Source organism: Lagopus muta, chromosome 34, assembly GCF_023343835.1.
Source record: "Lagopus muta isolate bLagMut1 chromosome 34, bLagMut1 primary, whole genome shotgun sequence".
Lineage (NCBI taxonomy): Eukaryota > Metazoa > Chordata > Aves > Galliformes > Phasianidae > Lagopus > Lagopus muta.
The window spans coordinates 49822-71067 of NC_064466.1; the positions used below are offsets into that span (position 1 = coordinate 49822).

Below are 21246 nucleotides of genomic sequence, written 5' to 3' on the forward strand. Positions count from 1 at the left end.
GAAACAAACACAGCAATTAATCGGAGGCGTCGGTGGGAGGCATCAGAAACGAAGGCACCTCTGCAGGTCCTGCCTTTGGCACGCAGCACAGGTCCAGCCCCGGCTCCGAGCAAAGCAAAAGGGGTCTGCAGACACCTTTGGGTCTCTGCCGGCAGGAGTGAGGGGTGGGAGCTGCTGCTGGGGGTTCCTCCTCCGATCCCTCACCTCCAGACCCACCGTCGGCTCTGCTCCCTCTCCCAACAGCCCTCCGAGAGCCGAAGGTCAGAGGGAGCCGAGGGTTTTTGCTAAGCCAACAGGTCCTGAATGCTTTCATTGCTTCCTGTCGCACTCAGCGTCGCTTCCAGTCCCACCTTCCGCCCTCCTTCTGCCTTTCTGTCCTCTCCAGGGATCCCAGCAGCTCTTCCTGTTCCAAGCGGATGAGCTGCACATAAAGCACCCTCCCTCCTTCCTCAGCTCTCCCACCCATAAGGGAGACCCAGAGCTGCAGGAAACACCATAAGTGAGGTGTAAACTGCACAGCGTGGATCCTCTGCTATCAGATGCAGCGCACTGCAATGCATGGGATCGCAGTAAGGTGCAATATGGCTGCACAGCACGTTGCTGCAGCACAAAACTATAGGATAAGGCACCATTTATGCCTACACAACCTGTAATACGGCACTGCAAGACAGAAACTAAGATAGAATAGAGATTAAGATACTTTATGCCTGCGTGATAGGTATAAACAGGCAACACAGCACGATAATGCATGAACTATGGAATAAAGTACAACCTGTCCCTGTATCGTATGGAATACAGTGCTGTAAGACGTGGAGCAATGTGCTTTATCCCTATATAATGAGTGATACAGCACTGTAATAAATAAACTGTGGATTGAGTGATAATCTATGGCTATATAACGAGTAATATAGCACTGTAATAAATAAACTGTGGATTGAGTGATAATCAATGCCTATATAACAAGTAATATAGCACTGTAATGCATGAACTATGGATTGAGTGATAATCTATGCCTGTATAATGAGTAATATAGCACTGTAATAAATAAACTATGGATTGAGTGATAATCTATGGCTATATAATGAGTAATATAGCACTGCAGTGCATGAACTGTGGATTGAGTGATAATCTATGGCTATATAACGAGTAATATGGCACTGTAATAAATAAACTGTGAATTGAGTGATAATCTAAGCCTATATAACGAGTAATATAGCACTACAATGCATGAACTATGGATTAAGTGATAATCTATGCCTGTATAATGAGTAATATAGCACTGTAATAAATAAACTGTGGATTGAGTCATAATCTATGCCTATATAACGAGTAATACAGCACTGTAATAAATAAACTGTGGATTGAGTGATAATCTATGGCTATATAATAAGTAATATAGCACTGCAATGCATGAACTGTGGATTTAGTGATAATCTATGCCTGTATAATAAGAAATATAGCACTGTAATAAATAAACTGTGGATTGAGTGATAATCTATGGCTATATAATGAGTAATACAGCACTGCAATGCATGAACTGTGGATTGAGTGATAATCTGTGCTTATATAACGAGTAATATGGCATTGTAATAAATAAACTGTGGATTGAGTGATAATCTATGCCTGTATAATGAGTAATATGGCACTGTAATAAATAAACTGTGGATTGAGTGATAATCAATGCCTATATAACAAGTAATATAGCACTGTAATGCATGAACTATGGATTGAGTGATAATCTATGCCTGTATAATGAGTAATATAGCACTGCAGTGCATGAACTAGAGAGCAATGCATTATTTATTCCCATGTAATAAGTAATAGAGGGCTAGAACACATCAACTATGGGGCAAGGCGTTACCTATGCCTATGTAACACACAGCACAGCACTGTAACAGAAAACATGGCTTAAGGGATGATCCAAACCCACAGAGTGTGTATATAGCACAGAAATTGAAGATAAATGCCCCATATAGCATGTCTATAGCACAGAAATTGAAGATAAATGCCCATATAGCATGTCTATAGCACAGAAATTGAAGATAAATGCCCATATAGCATGTATATAGCACAGAAATTGAAGATAATGCCCATATAGCATGTCTATAGCACAGAAATTGAAGATAAATGCCCCATATAGCATGTCTATAGCACAGAAATTGAAGATAAATGCCCCGTATAGCATGTCTATAGCACAGAAATTGAAGATAAATGCCCATATAGCATGTATATAGCACAGAAATTGAAGATAATGCCCATATAGCATGTCTATAGCACAGAAATTGAAGATAAATGCCTCATACAGCATGTCTATAGCACAGAAATTGAAGATAAATGCCCATATTGCATGTCTATAGCACAGAAATACAAGATAAATGCCCATATAGCATGTCTATAGCACAGAAATTGAAGATAAATGCCTCATATAGCATGTATATAGCACAGAAATTGAAGATAAATGCCCATACAGCATGTCTATAGCACAGAAATTGAAGATAAATGCCCATATAGCATGTATATAGCACAGAAATTGAAGATAAATGCCCCATATAGCATGTCTATAGCACAGAAATTGAAGATAAATGCCCATATAGCATGTATATAGCACAGAAATTGAAGATAAATGCCCCATATAGCATGTCTATAGCACAGAAATTGAAGATAAATGCCCATATAGCATGTATATAGCACAGAAATTGAAGATAAATGCCTCATATAGCATGTATATAGCACAGAAATTGAAGATAAATGCCCATATAGCATGTATATAGCACAGAAATTGAAGATAAATACCCCATATAGCATGTATATAGCACAGAAATTGAAGATAAATGCCTATATAGCATGTCTATAGCACAGAAATTGAAGATAAATGCCCCATATAGCATGTCTATAGCACAGAAATTAAAGGTAAATGCCCATATAGCATGTATATAGCACAGAAATTGAAGATAAATGCCCATATAGCATGTCTATAGCACAGAAATTGAAGATAAATGCCCCATATAGCATGTCTATAGCACAGAAATTGAAGATAAATGCCCCATATAGCATGTATATAGCACAGAAATACAAGATAAATGCCTCATATAGCATGTATATAGCACAGAAATTGAAGATAAATGCCCATATAGCATGTAGATAGCACAGAAATTGAAGATAAATGCCCATATAGCATGTCTATAGCACAGAAATTGAAGATAAATGCCCATATAGCATGTATATAGCACAGGAATTGAAGATAAATGCCCATATAGCATGTCTATAGCACAGAAATTGAAGATAAATGCCCCATATAGCATGTATATAGCACAGAAATTGAAGATAAATGCCTCATACAGCATGTCTATAGCACAGAAATTGAAGATAAATGCCCCGTATAGCATGTATATAGCACAGGAATTGAAGATAAATGCCCATATAGCATGTATATAGCACAGAAATTGAAGATAAATGCCTCATATAGCATGTCTATAGCACATACATTCAAGGTTAAGGGACAATCTATGCCTATATAACATGCACTGTAACACATAAAGGGCCAATCTAACCCCACACAACATCTACTATAGTACTACAGCACATACATTAAGGATTAAGGGCCAATCTAAACCTATATAACATGTACTATAGTGCTACAGCACATAGATTAAAGATTAAGGGCCAATCTAATCCCATACAACATGTACTACAGTACTGTAACACATAAATTAAGGATTAAGGGCCAATCTAATCCCATATAACACGCATATAACACATAGATTAAAGATTAAGGGCCAACCTAACCCCATATAGCCTCTACTATAGTACTATAACACATACATTAAGGATTAAGGGCCAATCTAAACCCTTATAACTTGCATATAACACATAAATTAAAGATCAAGGGCCAATCTAAGCCCATATAACCTCTACTTTAACACATAAATTAAGGATTAAGGGCCAATCTAAGCCCTTACAACATGAATATAACACACAGATTAAAATGGAGGGCCAACCTAACCCCATATAGCCTGTATTATAGTAATATAACACATAAATTAAAGATCAAGGGACAATCTAATCCCATATAACATGTACTACAGTACTGTAACACATAAATTAAGGATTAAGGGCCAACCTAACCCCATATAGCCTGTACTATAGTACTATAACACATACATTAAGGATAAAGGGCCAATCTAAGCCCATATAATATGTATGTAACACATAAATTAAAGATCAAGGGCCAATCTAATCCCATAAAACATGCATATAACACATAAATTAAGGATTAAGGGCCAATCTAAGCCCTTACAACATGAATATAACACATAAATTAAAGATTAAGGGCCAACCTAACCCCATATAGCCTGTATTATAGTAATATAACATATAATTTACAGATCAAGGGACAATCTAAACCTATATAACATGCACTATAGTAGTATAGCACATAAATTAAAGATTAAGGGATAATCTAACCCCATATACCACGTACTATAGCACATAGATTAAGGATTAAGGGCCAACCTAACCCCATTTAGCCTGTACTATAGTACTATAACACATATATTAAGGATAAAGGGACAATCTAAGCCCATATACCATGTACTACAGCACATAAATTAAGGATTAAGGGCCAATCTAAGACCATATAACCTGTACTATAGTACTATAGCACATAAATTAAGGATTAAAGGCCAATCTAACCCCATATAACCTGTACTATAGTACTATAAAACATAAATTAAGGATTAAGGGCCAATCTAAGACCATACAACACGTACTATAGCACATAAATTAAGGATTAAGGTACAATCTAACCCCATACAACATGTACTATAGTACTATAGCACATAAATTAAGGATTAAGGGCCAATCTAATCCATATAACACGCATATAACACATAAATTAAAGATCAAGGGACAATCTAAACCTATATAACATGCACTACAGTTCTGTAACACATAAATTAAGGATTAAGGACCAACCTAACCCCATATAGCCTGTACTATAGTACTATAACACATAAATTAAGGATAAAGGGACAATCTAAGCCCATATAATATGCATGTAACACATAAATTAAAGATCAAGGGCCAATCTAAGCCCATACAACATCTACTATAACACATAAATTAAGGATTAAGGGCCAATCTAATCCCATACAACATGTACTACAGTACTGTAACATATAAATTAAGGATTAAGGGACAATCTAAGCCCATATACCATGTACTACAGCACATAAATTAAGGATTAACGGCCAATCTAAGACCATACAACATGTACTATAGCACATAAATTAAGGATTAAGGTACAATCTAACCCCATACAACATGTACTATAGTACTATAGCACATAAATTAAGGATTAAGGGATAATCTAAGCCCATATACCACGTACTATAGCACATAAATTAAGGATTAAGGGCCAATCTAATCCATATAACACGCATATAACACATAAATTAAAGATCAAGGGACAATCTAAACCTATATAACATGCACTACAGTTCTGTAACACATAAATTAAGGATAAAGGGACAATCTAAGCCCATATAATATGCATGTAACACATAAATTAAAGATCAAGGGCCAATCTAAGCCCATACAACATCTACTATAACACATAAATTAAGGATTAAGGGCCAATCTAATCCCATACAACATGTACTACAGTACTGTAACATATAAATTAAGGATTAAGGGACAATCTAAGCCCATATAACATGAACTATAGCACATAGATTAAGGATTAAGGGACAATTTAACCCCATATAACCTGTACTATATTACTATAACACATAAATTAAGGATAAAGGGCCAATCTGAGCCCATACAACACGTACTATAGCACATAAATTAAGGATTAAGGTACAATCTGAGCCCATACAACATGTACTATAGTACTATAGCACATAGATTAAGGATTAAGGGCCAATCTGAGCCCATACAACACGTACTATAGCACATAAATTAAGGATTAAGGGCCAATCTAACCCCATATAACCTGTACTATAGTACTGTAACATATAAATTAAGGATTAAGGGCCAATCTAAGACCATACAACACATACTATAGCACATAAATTAAGGATTAAGGTACCATCTAACCCCATACAACATGTACTATAGTACTATAGCACATAAATTAAGGATTAAGGGCCAATCTGAGCCCATACAACACGTACTATAGCACATAAATTAAGGATTAAGGGACAATCTAACCCCATACAACATGTACTATAGTACTGTAGCACATAGATTAAGGATTAAGGGCCAATCTGAGCCCATACAACATGTACTATAGTACTATAGCACATAAATTAAGGATTAAGGGCCAATCTGAGCCCACGCAATGCCCAGCACGGTGCTACAACGCAGACTGAGGTGCATCTACCAACTCAACGCGAATGGGGGATTACAAACACAGCCTTACACAGCACCATGGATTGGACACCTCGCCTATCACCGCCTCAACGCTTCGTTATCAATTAGCTTGGCTAATTAAACACAGGTTGACTTAATTCACACGTGCATTCCAACTCGTGGAAAAGCCAGGAGGGCTGGGATCAGGAGGAAGACTTGGAAGTGGTGTTTCCAGGCTTGGTTTCGTGTCAGTGATGTCTGTTAGGAAAATCTCCTGCTTACTATGGGGGAAAGAACCACAGAATCCTAGAATGGGTTGGGTTGGAAGGGTCCTTAAAGGTCACAGAACCATGAAATCAAACAATGGGTTGGGTTGGAAGGGTCCTTAAAGGACACAGAACCATGAAATCAAACAATGGGTTGGGTTGGAAGGGTCCTTAAAGGACACAGAACCATGAAATCACACAACAGGTTGGGTTGGAAGGGTCCTTAAAGATCACAAAAATATAGGAAGGGTTGGAAGGGTCCTTAAAGGTCACAGAACCATGGAATGGGTTGGAAGAGTCTTTAAAGATCCAAGAACCATGGAATGGAGTTGGGTTGGAAGGGTCCTTAAAGGTCACAGAACCATGAAATCAAACAATGGGTTGGGTTGGAAGGGTCCTTAAAGGACAAAGAACCATGGAATCACACAGCGGGTCAGGATGGAAGGGTCCTTAAAGGTCACAGAACCATGGAATGGGTTGGAAGGGTCCTTAAAGGTCATAGAGCCATGGAATCACACAATGGGCTGAGTTGGGAGGGTCCTTAAAGGTCAGAGAACCATGGAATAGGTTGGGTTGGAACAGGTCCTTAAAGATCCAAGAACAATGGAACAGGGTCGGGTTGGAAGGGCCCTTAAAGGTCAGAGACGTGGAATAGGTTGGTTTGTAAGGGTCCCTAAAGGTCACAGAACCATGGAACAGGAATGGGTTGGAAGGGTCCTTAAAGGTCACAGAACCATGGAATCACACAGTGGGTCAGGATGGAAGGGACCTTAAAGGTCACAGAACCATGGAATGGGTTGGAAGGGTCCTTAAAGGTCATAGAGCCATGGAATCACACAATGGGTTGGGTTGGAAGGGTCCTTAAAGGTCAGAAAACCACAAAACCACACAAAGGTTGGGACAGATGATCCTTGAAGATCACAGAACCACGGGATGACAGCCCAGTTGGGTTGGAAGAACCCCAAAACCCCCCAGCCCCACCTCTGCCATGGGCTGGGTGCCCCCCACCAGCTCAGGCTGCCCAGGACCCCCATGCACGGCCTCAGACACCTCCAATCAAACGTGTTTAATGGGTTTATATGTTCTCCTCTCACCACGTTCTGAGCTCTCAAACACCCACAGGTATCAAACACGCTCCACGCTGCAGCCCTCGCCCCAGAGCACCCAGGCTGCCCAGCAAAGCTTCCCCCCATCTGGAAGAGCAGAACCAGCCAAGCTGTGCTCAACCCAGCGAGCAGAAAGAGCAGCTGGAGCAGGACGTGTGCACTGCACCCCGCACTGGGAGCTTTGGAAGGTGGAGGCAGAAGGCCCCCAGTGAGACCTTCCTCCCCAGAGCTCACCTGTCCATCACCATCCTCCTCACTGCTGCTCTCTGCTGCCAGGCACTGCTCCTCCTGCTTGTGATTTGCAGGTTGCTTTTAGGCCACACCACAAAATTCTCAGTATTTTATCTGCTTTTCTTCCTTCCTCCCCCTCAGCACGGTTACAAATTTTACAGTTTACAACTAAAACAAACCCTCTTTGTGCCCACGTTTGGTTACCAAGGCAGTTCTTTGGACAGGAACCGTTCCTGCTCAAGATAATCCCCCCCCCTCCCTAAAACCCCCTCAAAAACCCCAAACATTTGTGACAATCCATCACCACGTACTGCATACCAGAAGAATTCACCCCAAAAGCAACACAGGACTTGGAGGGTGAAGACAAAGCACACAGAACAGCTCTGCTGAGAGCCAGGGATGGATTGAGACACGGGAATGCTGTGCACTGCCTGGCCTGGGCTGGATGCTGAGCCCCATTGCTGGATGCTGAGCCCCACTGCTGGATGCTGAGCCCCACTGCTGGATGCTGAGCCCCACTGCTGGATGCTGAACCCCACTGCTGGATGCTGGGCCCCACTGCTGGATGCTGAGCCCCCACTGCTGGATGCTGGGCCCCACTGCTGGATGCTGGGCCCCACTGCTGGATGCTGGGCCCCCACTGCTGGATGCTGGGCCCCCACTGCTGGATGCTGAGCCCCAATGCTGGATGCTGGGCCCCACTGCTGGATGCTGGGCCCCACTGCTGGATGCTGAGCCCCACTGCTGGATGCTGGGCCCCCACTGCTGGATGCTGGGCCCCCACTGCTGGATGCTGGGCCCCAATGCTGCCTCAGGCCTCCAGCTCCTCCTGCAGGCAGCTCTCATGGTGCTTAGCACAGCTCTGTGCAGCCTCCAGAGCGCATCTCAACACTTTGGCACCTATTCCACATGCATCACCTCCAGCCATAGCAGAACCACAGGGCTTGAAGGGATCTCCATGGGCCCGAATCACTCCCTGGCAGAAGAACCCCCCCCCCCCAAATCTCTGTGCCAGGGCTCTGCCACTCACACAGCACAGAACTTTTCTTTCCTGCTCAGATGGAAATCCCTGATCTCTGCTTTGTGCCCCGTCACTGAGCACCACCGAGCGCAGCCCAGCCCCATCCTGCTGCCCCCCATCCTCTCAGATCCCTCTCAGCCCTTCTCCTCCCCAGCTGCACAGCCCCAGGCCTCTCAGCCTGGAGGTGCTCCAGGCCCCCAGCATCTCCGCAGCCTCCGCTGGGCTCAGTTCCCCATCAGCCCTGACCTGGGGAGCCCAGCACTGGGCCCAGTGCTCCAGATGGGGCCTCCCCAGTGCAGAGCACCCAGCTGGCCACGCTTTGGGCAAAGCATCCCAGGGTTCTGTTGGCCTTCTTGGCCACCAGGGCGCCCTGCTGGCTCGTGATCAGCTGCCACTCAACCACTGGTCAACTGTTGGTCAACCACTGGTCAACCTGTTGGTCAACCACTGGTCAACTGTTGGTCTACTGTTGGTCAACCTGTTGGCTGCCATTGGCCTCCTTGGCCTTCAGGGTGCACTGCTGGCTTGTGGTCAGCTGCTGTTCAACTGTCCATCAACCTGTTGGCCACCACTGGCATTGCTGGCCCCCAGGGCGCACAGTGAGAGCAGCAGAGCAAAGCAGCGAGCAGATGGAGGGAGAAGGCAGCAGGACGTGGCGCTGACGGGGCTGCATGACTCAAAACCAACAGCTTTCCCCATCCTACTCTCATCTTTTACCCACGGTGACGCATTCGCACGGCGTCCTGTGTACATGACTCAAACTTCAGACTATTTCCACCCTCCAGAAGAGCAAAGCTTGCAGCGAGCGGAGAAGACGTGATGCTTGCTCTGTAATCCAGCCCAGTATTGACAGGAGCTGCTCTTTTCCTGGAAAGAGCGCTTCCCCCCTCTCTCCTGTTTTATTTCTTGCTGCTCGTTAGCAAAAAAAAAGGCTCCAAGGTCAGCGTGCGTGGTTAAAGCAAGGGCTTTCCCACAGGAGACTGCAGGAAGCCAATCACCACCCGTGCCTGCGTTACGTCCTGCAGGGAACATTCCTCCCACTGCGAGCCTGCCAAAGAATTCAGGTGCCAATGCCAACCAGGGACCTTTAAAGCTGAAGTCACGCAATAACAATAGTTGGTATCTGGGGGAGTTTTCCAGTTGTTCCCAAGCACTTTGTGGCAGCCTTAGCAGATACAGAACGCGTTGGGAGGAGCGAATTATCTGTGAAAAGGCACTGAAAAGACGTACAGCAGAACGCAGGCGCGATGGGAAGCGAGTGGCTCCCAGGTCAGCCTGGGTTGGATGTTCTAAAATGCCAGAAAAGCGGCCCAAGATGCAGCCAGTCCCAAATTACAGCCGCACCGCGTGGAGCTTCGCACCCCACCACCATCAGCTCCTGCAGCACGGGGGGCTGAAGCTGGGTGTGAAGTTATGAGGACAATAAACCGGACCCAGTGGCAGCAGCGTGGCTCCCATCAGAGCACAGCTTAGAGAGCAGCGACCCCCGAGCTCCCACTGCCCTCCGCGCCACCTTTTCTCCTCTCCATCCCCCAGCAGAGGCATTTCTGACCCCAAAGCAGGGAACAGGCTGCCCCCTGCCCCGCAGGCAGCACGCACTGTGTTGCACAGAGCAGAACTCGCGGGCTTTACCTTAAATCCTTCGACCCTTCGAGGTGTCGGGTGCTGCTCCTTCACCAGCCAAGCCCTCCCACCTCCATTTTTGAGGCTACCGCTGGAAGAAAGATCTGCAAGGAAAAGAAACGGGGTCTCACTTTAGGATGGCTCTCGTTTCGTAGCATCTTTGACTTTCCTTCTCATTTTTGAAGAAAAAGGAGAGTCAGATGAGCCACAGCAACCCATCTGCAGCTCGCCCTGAAGACGTGCACAGCTCAGTTCCTGCAGCGCAGAGGGAAGGCCTTCATCTCCATAAAGGAGTGATGCACCCCTAAGTGAGCTCAGCACAGCCCCAGGGCGAGGGGAAGAGCCCGGCTCAGCACCGCTCTGTAGAACCGGTTGCTGGGCAATTACCAGCAGGCACTAATTGCTGTTTTAGTGCTGGGTTTTAAGGTTACGCGCTCACCCGAGAGCAGGGTGTGAGGGCTGTCACAGGACAACTGCTTCAAGAGAGGAAAATGCATTGCAACACCAGAAACCGCTCACGGACTGCCTGAACAGAGCTGTGCTGTGACAAGGTTTGCAGGAAAGCCACAGCAGATGCCGTGTCAGGGTTTAAATCCATCCTCCAAGGCTGCACACAGCCCAGCACTGCACTGAGCAGCTCCTTTCCTTACATGACCCCAGCACCAGCAGCACAAGCTCCTGGCTCACCCATAGGGATGAATGGAGGCATAGGGATGAATGGAGCCATGGGGACGCATGGAGCCATAGGAAGGAATGGAGCCATGGGAAGGAAGGGAGCCATAGGAAGGAAAGGAGCCATGGGAAGGAAAGGAGCCATGGGAAGGAACGGAGCCATAGGGATGATGGAGCCATTAGGGATGATGGAGCCATAGGAAGGGACGGAGCCATGGGAAGGAAGGGAGCCATGGGAAGGAAAGGAGCCATGGGGACGCATGGAGCCACAGGGATGCATGGAGCCACAGGGACAAACAGAGCCATAGGGACGCATGCAGCCATAGGGATGATGGAGCCATAGAGATGAATGGAGCCATAGGGACGCATGCAGCCATAGGGACAAACAGAGCCATAGGGACGCATGCAGCCATAGGGATGCATAAAGCCATAGGGACAAACAGAGCCATAGGGACACATGAAGCCTTTGGGATGCATGGAGCCATAGGAAGGAACGGAGCCATAGGGATGATGGAGCTACAGGGATACATGGAGCCGCAGGGACGCATGGAGCCACAGGGACACATGGAGCCACAGGGACGCATGCAGCCAGAGGAAGGAATGGCAGAACTCAAAACTGCCCCAGCTGAGGGCTGAGATTCATTTCCCTGCAATGTGTGAGGCAGATTTAAGGTTAAGGGGCACTGAGACACAAGGCAGCCGTTCCTAATTCACGGCTCCAGCAGAGATCCTGGCTCCTGAACGCAACCTTATCAGCAAAACACCGGCAGGGAGCATCCATCCCATGCCTGCAGATGGGATCCACGCAACCCAACCCATCTTAGAGCCCCGCGGCCCAACTCAACAAGATGCTCTTTGATGGACGCTTCAGGTTTTGCTTTAAACTGCAAGAAAACACACCCAGGAAAGCACAAAGCCCTCACTGGATGCAAAGCAGGGAATGCTTTGCTCCATCTCGAGGTTCATCACATAAAGAAGCGCAGGGCTGTGCCCTCAGGCTTTGCCTGGCTCCAGCACAACAACAGAATCCAGACAGTCACCAGAGCTGCTGTTTCCCACACTGCTGCGCTTGGGTTTCACCAACTCGAGCGGCCGCTGACACCAGAAGCTTTGCTTTACCACGAGGATTTCAAAGCAGGGAAAGCGCTGCGCCTGAATTCACACCCACAGCCTGGGTTTCTCAGCGCTGTGGGGAAATCCCAACTCTCCAAAGGGCTCCGGGGTGAAAGGGAGAAGCGTTGACACGTGTTGCAAAGAGAAATGTGCGTGTCAGTGCGACTGGTGTCATGAGACAAAGTCCAAGGCTGCGCTCGGCCCTGCCATCTCCTGCGGCCATGGGTTTCGCTTTCCCACCTGCACAGCGCCCAAAGGGGAATGAATCCCAACCAGGGACCTCAACACCCAAAGGGGGATGAAGATTGTGGAAGCACACAGGGTTGGAAAGGTCCTCAAAGATCACAAAAGTATAGAATGGGTTGGAAAGGTCCTCAAAGATCACAGAAGTATAGAATGGGTTGGAAGGGTCCTCAAAGATCACAGAATGGATTGCTTGGATGGGTTGGAAAGGTCCTCAAAGATCATAAAATTACTGAATGGGTTGGAAGGGTCCTCAAAGATTATAAAAATTACAGAATGAGTTGGATGGGTTCTCAAAGATCACAGAATGGACAGGGTTGGAAGGGTCCTCAAAGATCACAGAATGGATTGGGTTGGATGGGTTGGAAGGGTCCTCAAAGATCACAACATTACAGAATGGGTTGGATGGGTCCTCAAAGATCACAGAATGGATTGGGTTGGAAGGGTCCTCAAAGATCACAGAATCACATGGGTTAAAAGGGTCCTCAAAGGTCACAGACCAGGTTGGGTTGGAAAGGTCCTCAAAGATCACAGCATTACAGAATGGGTTGGAAGGGTCCTCAAAAATCACAGAATTACAGAATGGATTGGAAAGGTCCTCAAAGATCACAAAATTACAGAATGGCTTGGAAGGGTCCTCAAAGATCACAGAATGGATTGAGTTGGAAGGGTCCTTAAAGATCACAACATTACAGAATGGGTTGGAAGGGTCAAAGATTATAAAAACTACAGAATGGGTTGGAAAGGTCCTCAAAGATCACAACATTACAGAATGGGTTGGATGGGTCCTCAAAGATCACCGAATCACAAAATGGGTTAAAAGGGTCCTCAAAGGTCACAGACCAGGTTGGGTTGGAAAGGTCCTCAAAGATCACAGCATTACAGAATGGGTTGGAAGGGTCCTCAAAAATCACAGAATGGATTGGGTTGGAAAGGTCCTCAAAGATCACAGAATCACATGGGTTAAAAGGGTCCTCAAAGGTCACAGACCAGGTTGGGTTGGAAAGGTCCTCAAAGGTCACAGAATCAAAAAATGGACTGGAAGGGTCCTCAAAGGTCACAGAATGAGTTGGGTCAGAAGGGTCCTCCAAGATCACAGTATCACAGAAGGGGTTAAAAGGGTCCTCAAAGGTCACAGCAGCACGGGATCACAGCGCGGTTGGAAGGGACCTCAGAGCACAGGGAGACGAATGCTTTGGCCCAGCAGCGCCTGCTGGCACCGCACAGGGGACACGGGCTGCCCATGCTCACTGCACTGCCTCACACTCCCCTTTTAGCCACAGCAGGGCTGAGCCGTGCTCGGAGAGCTGCACACACAACATCCCACCATGCACACAGCTTAAAAACAAGTGGAAAGGCGAGGCAGCCTGCACAGAAACCCACAGACGCCCAACAGTAAATAAGGAACAGCAGGATCAGACTTTAAATGTGGTTGCTGCCATCCAGCACAACCATTCGTCGCCTTCTTGGGCCTCTCAAGCAGTGGGATCTGATTCACAGCTTGCCCACTGCCATCCAGCACAACCACGCTTCCCTTTTTGGGGTCCCAAGCACAGAACTTTGGCTGCAATTCACCTGGATCTCCCCATTTCCAGGTGAGCCCCCAGCACAAAGGCTTCCCAAGCCCAAAGGAACGTCCAAGCCAACACCACAAGCCTGGTTCCCAAGGGGCAATGCAGACAATCCAGGCCGGATGCCTCCCCAAAAGGGCCAACAAGGCAACACAGGGTAACACAGGAACCAGCAGGCTTCACTTGGGAGCTGGGAATTGCTGCTGAGCTGCTCACACACAGCCAATGAGTGCTTTTGAAGCATTTAAATGAATCAGCACAAGGCCACTCAGCTCACTCAAACTCACTCCTGCCTTGCAGGCACGTTCTCTGATGCTCAGCATGCATAATGCCACAGATCTGCCCTAAACCAGCTGCAGTCAGTCCCAAACCCTGCACAGCACCGTGCTTGGAGGGTAAACAGCAATTTTCTGCAGCAGGAACACCGAACAATGCCTCTGAGAGTGAGTTTGTTCCCATTTGAAAGCAAGACAATACCTGGGTATGGCAGCTGTGCAGCTGATGGAAACCTGAAGGTGACAGGAGGGCAAAGCTGGGTGCTGCGACAGCTTCTGCGAGGGGAGAAGTCCTGGTGTTAAGGGATGGGCCTTAAAGATCACAGAACCACGGGATGGTTGGGTTGGAAAGGACCTTAAAGACCACAGAACCACGGGATGGTTGGGTTGGAAAGGACCTGAAAGGTCACAGAACCATGGGATGGTTGGGTTGGAAAGGACCTGAAAGATCACAGAACCATGGGATGGTTGGGTTGGAAAGGACCTGAAAGGTCACAGAACCATGGGATGGTTGGGTTGGAAAGGACCTTAAAGATCACAGAACCATGGGATGGTTGGGTTGGAAAGGACCTGAAAGATCACAGAACCATGGGATGGTTGGGTTGGAGGGGACCTTAAAGATCACAGAACCATGGGATGGTTGGGTTGGAAAGGACCTGAAAGGTCACAGAACCATGGGATGGTTGGGTTGGAAAGGACCTGAAAGGTCACAGAACCATGGGATGGGTTTGGACGGGTCATTAAGACTACAGCCACAGAATTACAGCCACGGTTGGGTTGAAAGGGAGCCCAAAGCCCCTCAGACCCGGTCCTGCAATGGGCTGAGTGCCCCCCAGCAGCTCAGGCTGCCCCAGGCCCAAGCCACGGCTCCAACCAGCACAGCAGGAGGTTGTTCCACGCAGAGATGCTCTGCTGCTGGCACAGCCACGGCCCAGGTGAAGGAAGGAAGGAACACGGAGCGCATTTCTGCTCCTGCTGCCAAAGGGAGCGAAGCGAGCTCAGCGCCGGGCGCAGGTCAGCACGGCCCAGGAACGCCACAACCATCAATTAAGGGGGTTTGGAAAGATGTCAGGTTAACGAGTAACTCAACCTCAGCTGTCAGCCAGCACGGCCTTCCTGGCTCCCTCAGCAGCAAGGTGTGGGGGGAAGCGTCCTTGCGGGCACGCAGGGATCAGGATTACTCAACGCCGAAGCGTTCCAGCTCCTCCGTACCACGGAGAGAATGGCTCCATTGGTAATAAAACAACTCGTGTGCCAGCTCTGAGCACCCCAGACGACTCAGAGCTCATGGAATTGCACAGCAAAAGCCACAAGCCGGCATTAACGGCGCTGAAAGAGGTCCAAGTCATCCCCAGGAATCCAGCTGAGGTTCTGAAGGAGTCAGGAATTCCCTGCTTGGGCTTCCAGCCGCCCAAATAACCAAGGCAGGCTGCTGGGAACGGAACGCTGATGTGGTCTGGGGTCGATAAAGCCATTTGTTAACCGGGGCTGAGCAGAGCCACCTCCAGATGGGTAGAGATGGGGAGGAATGGAGCTGCCGCGCCGTGAAACAAGTGTTCAGTACAAGCAGGGCGCACACACGGCCACAAAACACAACCAGGGACACCGAGCTGAACCCCTGCACCCATTCTGCAGCAGAAATGCACTTCTCTACGACGGGGCAGCACTCAGAGCAAGCTGCTACTCACCTACAGCAGGGCTGCACCCCAGCGAGCCACCGCCTGCTCACCCCCAAACTGTCCATGCTCACGGCTGCAACCCCCCAGCATCGCTCCGTTCCCCAGCTCTGATCCATCTGGAATCACCAGTTTCACTCCTGTCCACGCCAAAGCAGCACGGGTTGCAGAATCACCGCCTTCCCCACCAGCAGCTGCTGATGCATTCGTTCCTACCTGGAGCTGCCAGTTTCCTTCAGCTGGGATCTCTGAGGAAAACCCAGCCTGAGCTCCTGCAGCTGCTGCTGCTCCTCCTGCACGCGGCTGCAGTCAGAGCACGGGGCTCCAGGAGCTGAGGTGGGAAGGGCGAGCCAAGGTCAGAGCCCAACCAGCAGATAAAAAAGAGCCAGGGCGTAAAGAAAACATGTGAAAAATGTGAAAAATGCCGCGTGCTTCGCGGGTTCAGTCTGTTCTGAGCAGGAAAACCACGTTCTGTTCAGCAGAGCTGTCACACTGAGAGCCGCTGCTCCCCGCGGGCTCAGGGGAGGACGTTCCCTTCGCATCAGAGAGCTGGAAGCCATCCTGTGCCCCAGCAGCGCCGTGCTGGGGTCGCTGCAGGGACAACGCGCCGTCCCAGCTGTGGGTGCAGCTCCCCCCTCCTGCACAGCGCACAGATTGAGAGATTCCTAACAAAGCGACCCGCGAGAGCAGCGCTGCGCCGCATGAAGGCTGCTGGAGAGCAGCAACGCTCTGCAAATTCACCTTCTGCTCTCCTCGGGCTCTGCAAATAGTTGGAATTTCCCTCTTGGAGCACAGCAGCGATCCTCTGCAGCTCCACCAACAGCCAGCTGGCAACGCGGGCCGTGTTTGTAAACCCACACATCTCCGAGCAGCCATCAGCAGCCGTGGCTTTGGTGGAACGTGAGATGGGCTGCAGGGAGTTCTGCCTTCCAGGACAGCGTTGGATGCACGCAGGGAGAAGCAGGACGAGGCATGGAAGCTCCTGAGTCGCAAACAAAGCCCATACCACAGCCCTCCCCACTCACCCTTATCTGCCTGGGGCTCCCATCGATGTTCTGCCCACGGGGGGCTGCAGGGCACGGCCTGGGGGGGGCGCTCTGGAGGGATGCGTGGCTCTGTGGGGTGAGGAGCTGCAGCACAAAGGCCTGGGGTTGCCCTCTTCAATGCACAGGACAATATAAACACGCAGCCACGCTTCCAGAGGTCTCAGCACGTTGGTTATTTCACCCCTTTGGCTGCTCCCATTTTTGGGGTGCTGCTCCATAAAGCTGCCCACGAAACCCCAGACGTCTTGGTGACACCAAGCAGAGCCTTCCTCCTGCTTCTCCCAACTCAGGGAACGTCGGTGAGCTGCACAGCACCGGCACCAGGCACAGGGTCGGGTCATCGGAGCACCAGGCAGGCGATCTCAGCCCATCGCTGCTCCTTTTATTGCTGCTTTGTTCTCTTTAAGCAGAAAACCAACCCCAAAAAACCACTCGTGTTTCTCCTCCGCATCGATTTCTTCCAGCTTCCTCATCCCGATAAGCAAACAGGCAGCCCCAGCCCCACGCATTTGGGAGGCCAGCAGCAGGATGAGTCCCTCCACGTCTCCTCTGCTACACGAGGCCGTTCCAAACTGCAGCGAGCAAAGATTCCACCAGCAGCCCAGGGCTTGGGGAAGAGCGCAGGGGAGATTTAAGAGCCACTTCCATCAGCGAGCGGGACCCGATCCCATCCGCGCACCTCTACCTCTGTTATTAAACATTAAAGCTGGCAGACAACAATTAAATTAAGCTGACACGACGCTGTAAAAGACTGTTTAATTGCAGAAGCGCCCGAGTTCGTTTAAACATGTAATTAGTTAATTATGTGCGTACGGGTTTAACGTTATTCAGATTTTTCGAGCGCGCCGTTCACCATGTGGGCGTTTTTATCCAGCACGGCTCCCTGAAACTGGCTGCAGTGATAGGATGGGTTGGGAAGGTCCTTGAAGAGCGTAAATGCGTGGAGAGAGAGAATGGGTTGGGTTGGAAAGGTCCTCAAAGATCATAGAACCACAGAATGGGTTGGGTTGGAAGGGTCCTTAAAGATCACAGAACCACAGAATGGGTTGGAAAGGTCCTCAAAGATCATAGAACAGTAGAATGGGTTGGGTTGGAAAGGTCCTCAAAGATCATAGAACCACAGAAGGGGTTGGAAAGGTCCTCAAAGATCATAGAACAGTAGAATGGGTTGGGTTGGAAGGGTCCTTAAAGATCACAGAACCACAGAATGGGTTGGAAAGGTCCTCAAAGATCACAGAAAGGTTGGAAAAGACCTTACAGACCAAAAATGCATTGAGTGATAAAACGGGTTGGGTTGGAAGGGTCCTAAAAGATCACAGAATCACAGAATGGGTTGGGTTGGAAAGGTCCTTACAGACCACAGAATGGGTTGGGTTGGAAAGGACCTCAAAGATCACAGAACAGGTTGGAAAAGACCTTAAAGACCAAAAATGCAGAGTTATAGAATGGGCTGGGTTGGAAGGGTCCTTGAAGGTCACAGAACCTTAGGATGGTTTGGAAGAGTCCTCAAAGGTCACAGAACCATGGAATGGGTTGGGTTGGAAGGGTCCTTAAAGGTCACAGAACCATGGAATGGGTTGGGTTGGAAGGGTCCTCAAAGGTCACAGAACCATGGAATGGGTTGGAAGGGTCCTTAAAGGTCACAGAACCATGGAATGGGTTGGAAGGGTCCTTAAAGGTCACAGAACCATGGAATGGGTTGGAAGGGTCCTTAAAGGTCACAGAACCATGGAATGGGTTGGAAGGGTCCTCAAAGGTCACAGAATCATGGAATGGGTTGGAAGGGTCCTCAAAGGTCACAGAACCATGGAATGGGTTGGAAGGGTCCTTAAAGGTCACATGGAGTGGGTTGGGTTGGAAGGATCCTCAGAGGTCACAGAATCATGGAATGGGTTGGAAGGGTCCTCAAAGGTCACAGAACCATGGAATGGGTTGGAAGGGTCCTCAAAGGTCACAAAACCATGGAATGGGTTGGAAGGGTCCTTATAGGTCACAGAACCATGGAATGGGTTGGAAAGGTCCTCAAAGGTCACAGAACCATGGAATGGGTTGGGTTGGAAGGGTCCTCAAAGGTCACAGAACCATGGAATGGGTTGGTTTGAATGGATCCTTAAAGGTCACAGAACCACGGGATCAGAGCACGATCAGATTGCTAGGACCCCAAGGTCCCCCCAGCCCCACCTCTGCCATAGGCTGCGTGCCCCCCACCAGCTCAGCCTGGCTCCCATCTCTGCAGGGACGGAGCTCTGATCCTCATCACCCTGGATAAAGAATTCCCTCCTCACACGCAACCTCAATCTCTTCTCTTTGAGCTTCAAACCATCCCCCCTTGTCCCGTTAGGAGCCCCGCCGTTCCAGGGGCAGACAAGGATGGGAAAAGGGCGAATTGTTTTCCACCACCGCCCGCGAGCACAGAACGCTGCTACCAAACGCCTGCTTGTTTTTCTCTTTGGTGGCTCCACACGCAAAGCAAACCACAACGGAACCAAACATTCCACCAGTGCAAAGGAGGAACCACGTGAGCTCCGAGCCAACCCCCAACAGATCGAGGAGGAAGAAAGAAAAGTGAGAATCGCAGCTCAGAGCGAATTGCCGAGGGAAATCCAGAGATGGGAAGAAGCAGCAGCAAGAACTGGGAGCAGAGTGCTAAAGGAAAGCCAGGATTCTCTCACAGCACACCAACTTTCCTGCTGGGCACGTCCTGAATTGAGGAAAAGCAGCCACGAGGAAAGCAGCCATCGGGGTTTGCCGTGCTCACCGTGCTTGTTTACCTGCGCTGGGACAGCAATAAGGAAAAGCAAAGAGCTCCAACGGCAGCGGCTCCTCCTGCCAAAGGTTCCATTTCTTTCTGCACCCACAGGAGAGGTTTGGGAGCAGGAAGAGCTCGAGGAGATTCCCAACAGGAAGGCAGACACAAACATCCCCGATCCCAAACACAGCTTCCCATTTCCGGGAACGAACGCGCAGGGTTTCAGGTTTCAGGATATTCAACGCTGTTCTCATCGCTGCCCAAAGTTCCTGTTTTGGTTTTTTTTTGGAGCTGCTCTGCGTCTCCCTGGATCCGTGTCGCCCGTTCCGGTGGAGCCTGAGCTCGTTAAGGGAGGGGGTTAATTAGCAGCGGAGCGCATCCCGAAGCGACAGACCCTTCCATAGGCAGGAGCGGAGCGCAGGGATTGAACACGGAGCTGAAAGGTGGGAAACCAGCCCACGGTTTTTGGATCTGCTGGCTTTGTGATGGGAGCTGACAGCAGCACTTCGCCTGCTGAGCCCACACAAACGGCGTCAGGTCCTTCCAACGGCACCAAACCCCTTTTGTCACCGCAAATCCCAGCGGCGTCGCATCCTCCATCACCGCCGTGCGGGGCCTCCTCCAGCCCAGGCAGGAAAGTCGTGGCCACGGAAAAGTCATTTGTTGACGAATAAGAACAAAAATCATCTCCGTCGTTCCGAGATAAACCTCCTGCAATGACTCCAGACCGTGCAGAGTGCAGAGCTCCTCCTCCACACAGCAGAGATGACCGCCGTCCTTACAGCCAGCCCTGCAGAAATGCTCCCAAACAGCCCCAAACCGGGTGGAAATTAAAGCACCGAGGAGTTAACGAAGCAGCAACACACGGAGCGGGTCTGCAGCCCTGCAAACACAGCCTCCCGTGTGATGCATGCATGGGATTCGTGCTAACGAGGGCTCCGCTTCGTTAGCTAACGGCCGGTCCCCTCCCTTAAAGCCACGCTTATCATCAGATAATGCAGCAGCAACAGTTACTCAGCCTCATGGTAATTACAGTAATTAGCACAGCCGGGGTGCAAAACAAACCAGGAAAGCCCCGTTTGGGTGCTGAGTGCTGCGTTTGCAGCAGGACGGGGCAGGGGCCCATTGCTGTCGTCTCACGGGGTTGTTTTACATTTACAGCCCAACAGGAGCACAGCTCCCTCCAGATCAGCGCCACGGGGTGGGAAATGCCAGCAGACGGAGGGCTGAGCACAGAGCTTCGGCCTTCGGGATCACAGCAATCATTCGAGGTAACGAAACCCCATTTCCAGAACCACAA

The 21246-nt window shown here is 48.9% G+C and overlaps 2 protein-coding genes across 8 annotated transcripts in view; one reads left to right on the forward strand and one right to left on the reverse strand.

Annotated features, from left to right (window-relative positions):
• Positions 1-21246, reverse strand: part of LOC125686322 (bromodomain-containing protein 4-like) — a 73097-nt gene that overhangs the window by 49109 nt on the left and 2742 nt on the right. Inside the window, 1 exon segment of the mRNA XM_048930110.1 lies at positions 10611-10705. The gene's annotated coding sequence lies outside the window, so the exon portion shown is untranslated.
• On the forward strand, positions 3-19962 carry LOC125686324 (uncharacterized). 7 transcript variants are annotated; one of them, XM_048930113.1, is made up of 4 exons: positions 10717-12839; positions 13225-13685; positions 18915-19098; positions 19216-19962. In XM_048930113.1, exons 1-4 carry the CDS (start codon positions 12685-12687, stop codon positions 19445-19447), a joined length of 1032 nt encoding a protein of 343 aa, XP_048786070.1. In that variant the 5' UTR covers positions 10717-12684; the 3' UTR covers positions 19448-19962. The 7 variants fall into 7 exon arrangements, 1 of the variants encoding a protein (XP_048786070.1); XR_007373752.1 differs by lacking the exons at positions 10717-12839; positions 13225-13685 and adding an exon at positions 3-7115 and having other exon boundaries at positions 18798-19021; XR_007373753.1 differs by lacking the exons at positions 10717-12839; positions 13225-13685 and adding an exon at positions 3-7115 and having other exon boundaries at positions 18798-18953; positions 19109-19962.

Coding starts and splice junctions, on each gene's coding strand:
- LOC125686324 (XM_048930113.1), top strand. CDS start 12,685: ATGAAGATTGTGGAAGCACACAGGGTTGGAAAGGTCCTCAAAGATCAC. Junction 12,840..13,224: donor TGCTTGGATGGGTTGGAAAG/GTCCTCAAAGAT, acceptor TGGATTGGAAAG/GTCCTCAAAGATCACAAAAT. Junction 19,099..19,215: donor TCATGGAATGGGTTGGAAGG/GTCCTCAAAGGT, acceptor TGGGTTGGAAAG/GTCCTCAAAGGTCACAGAAC.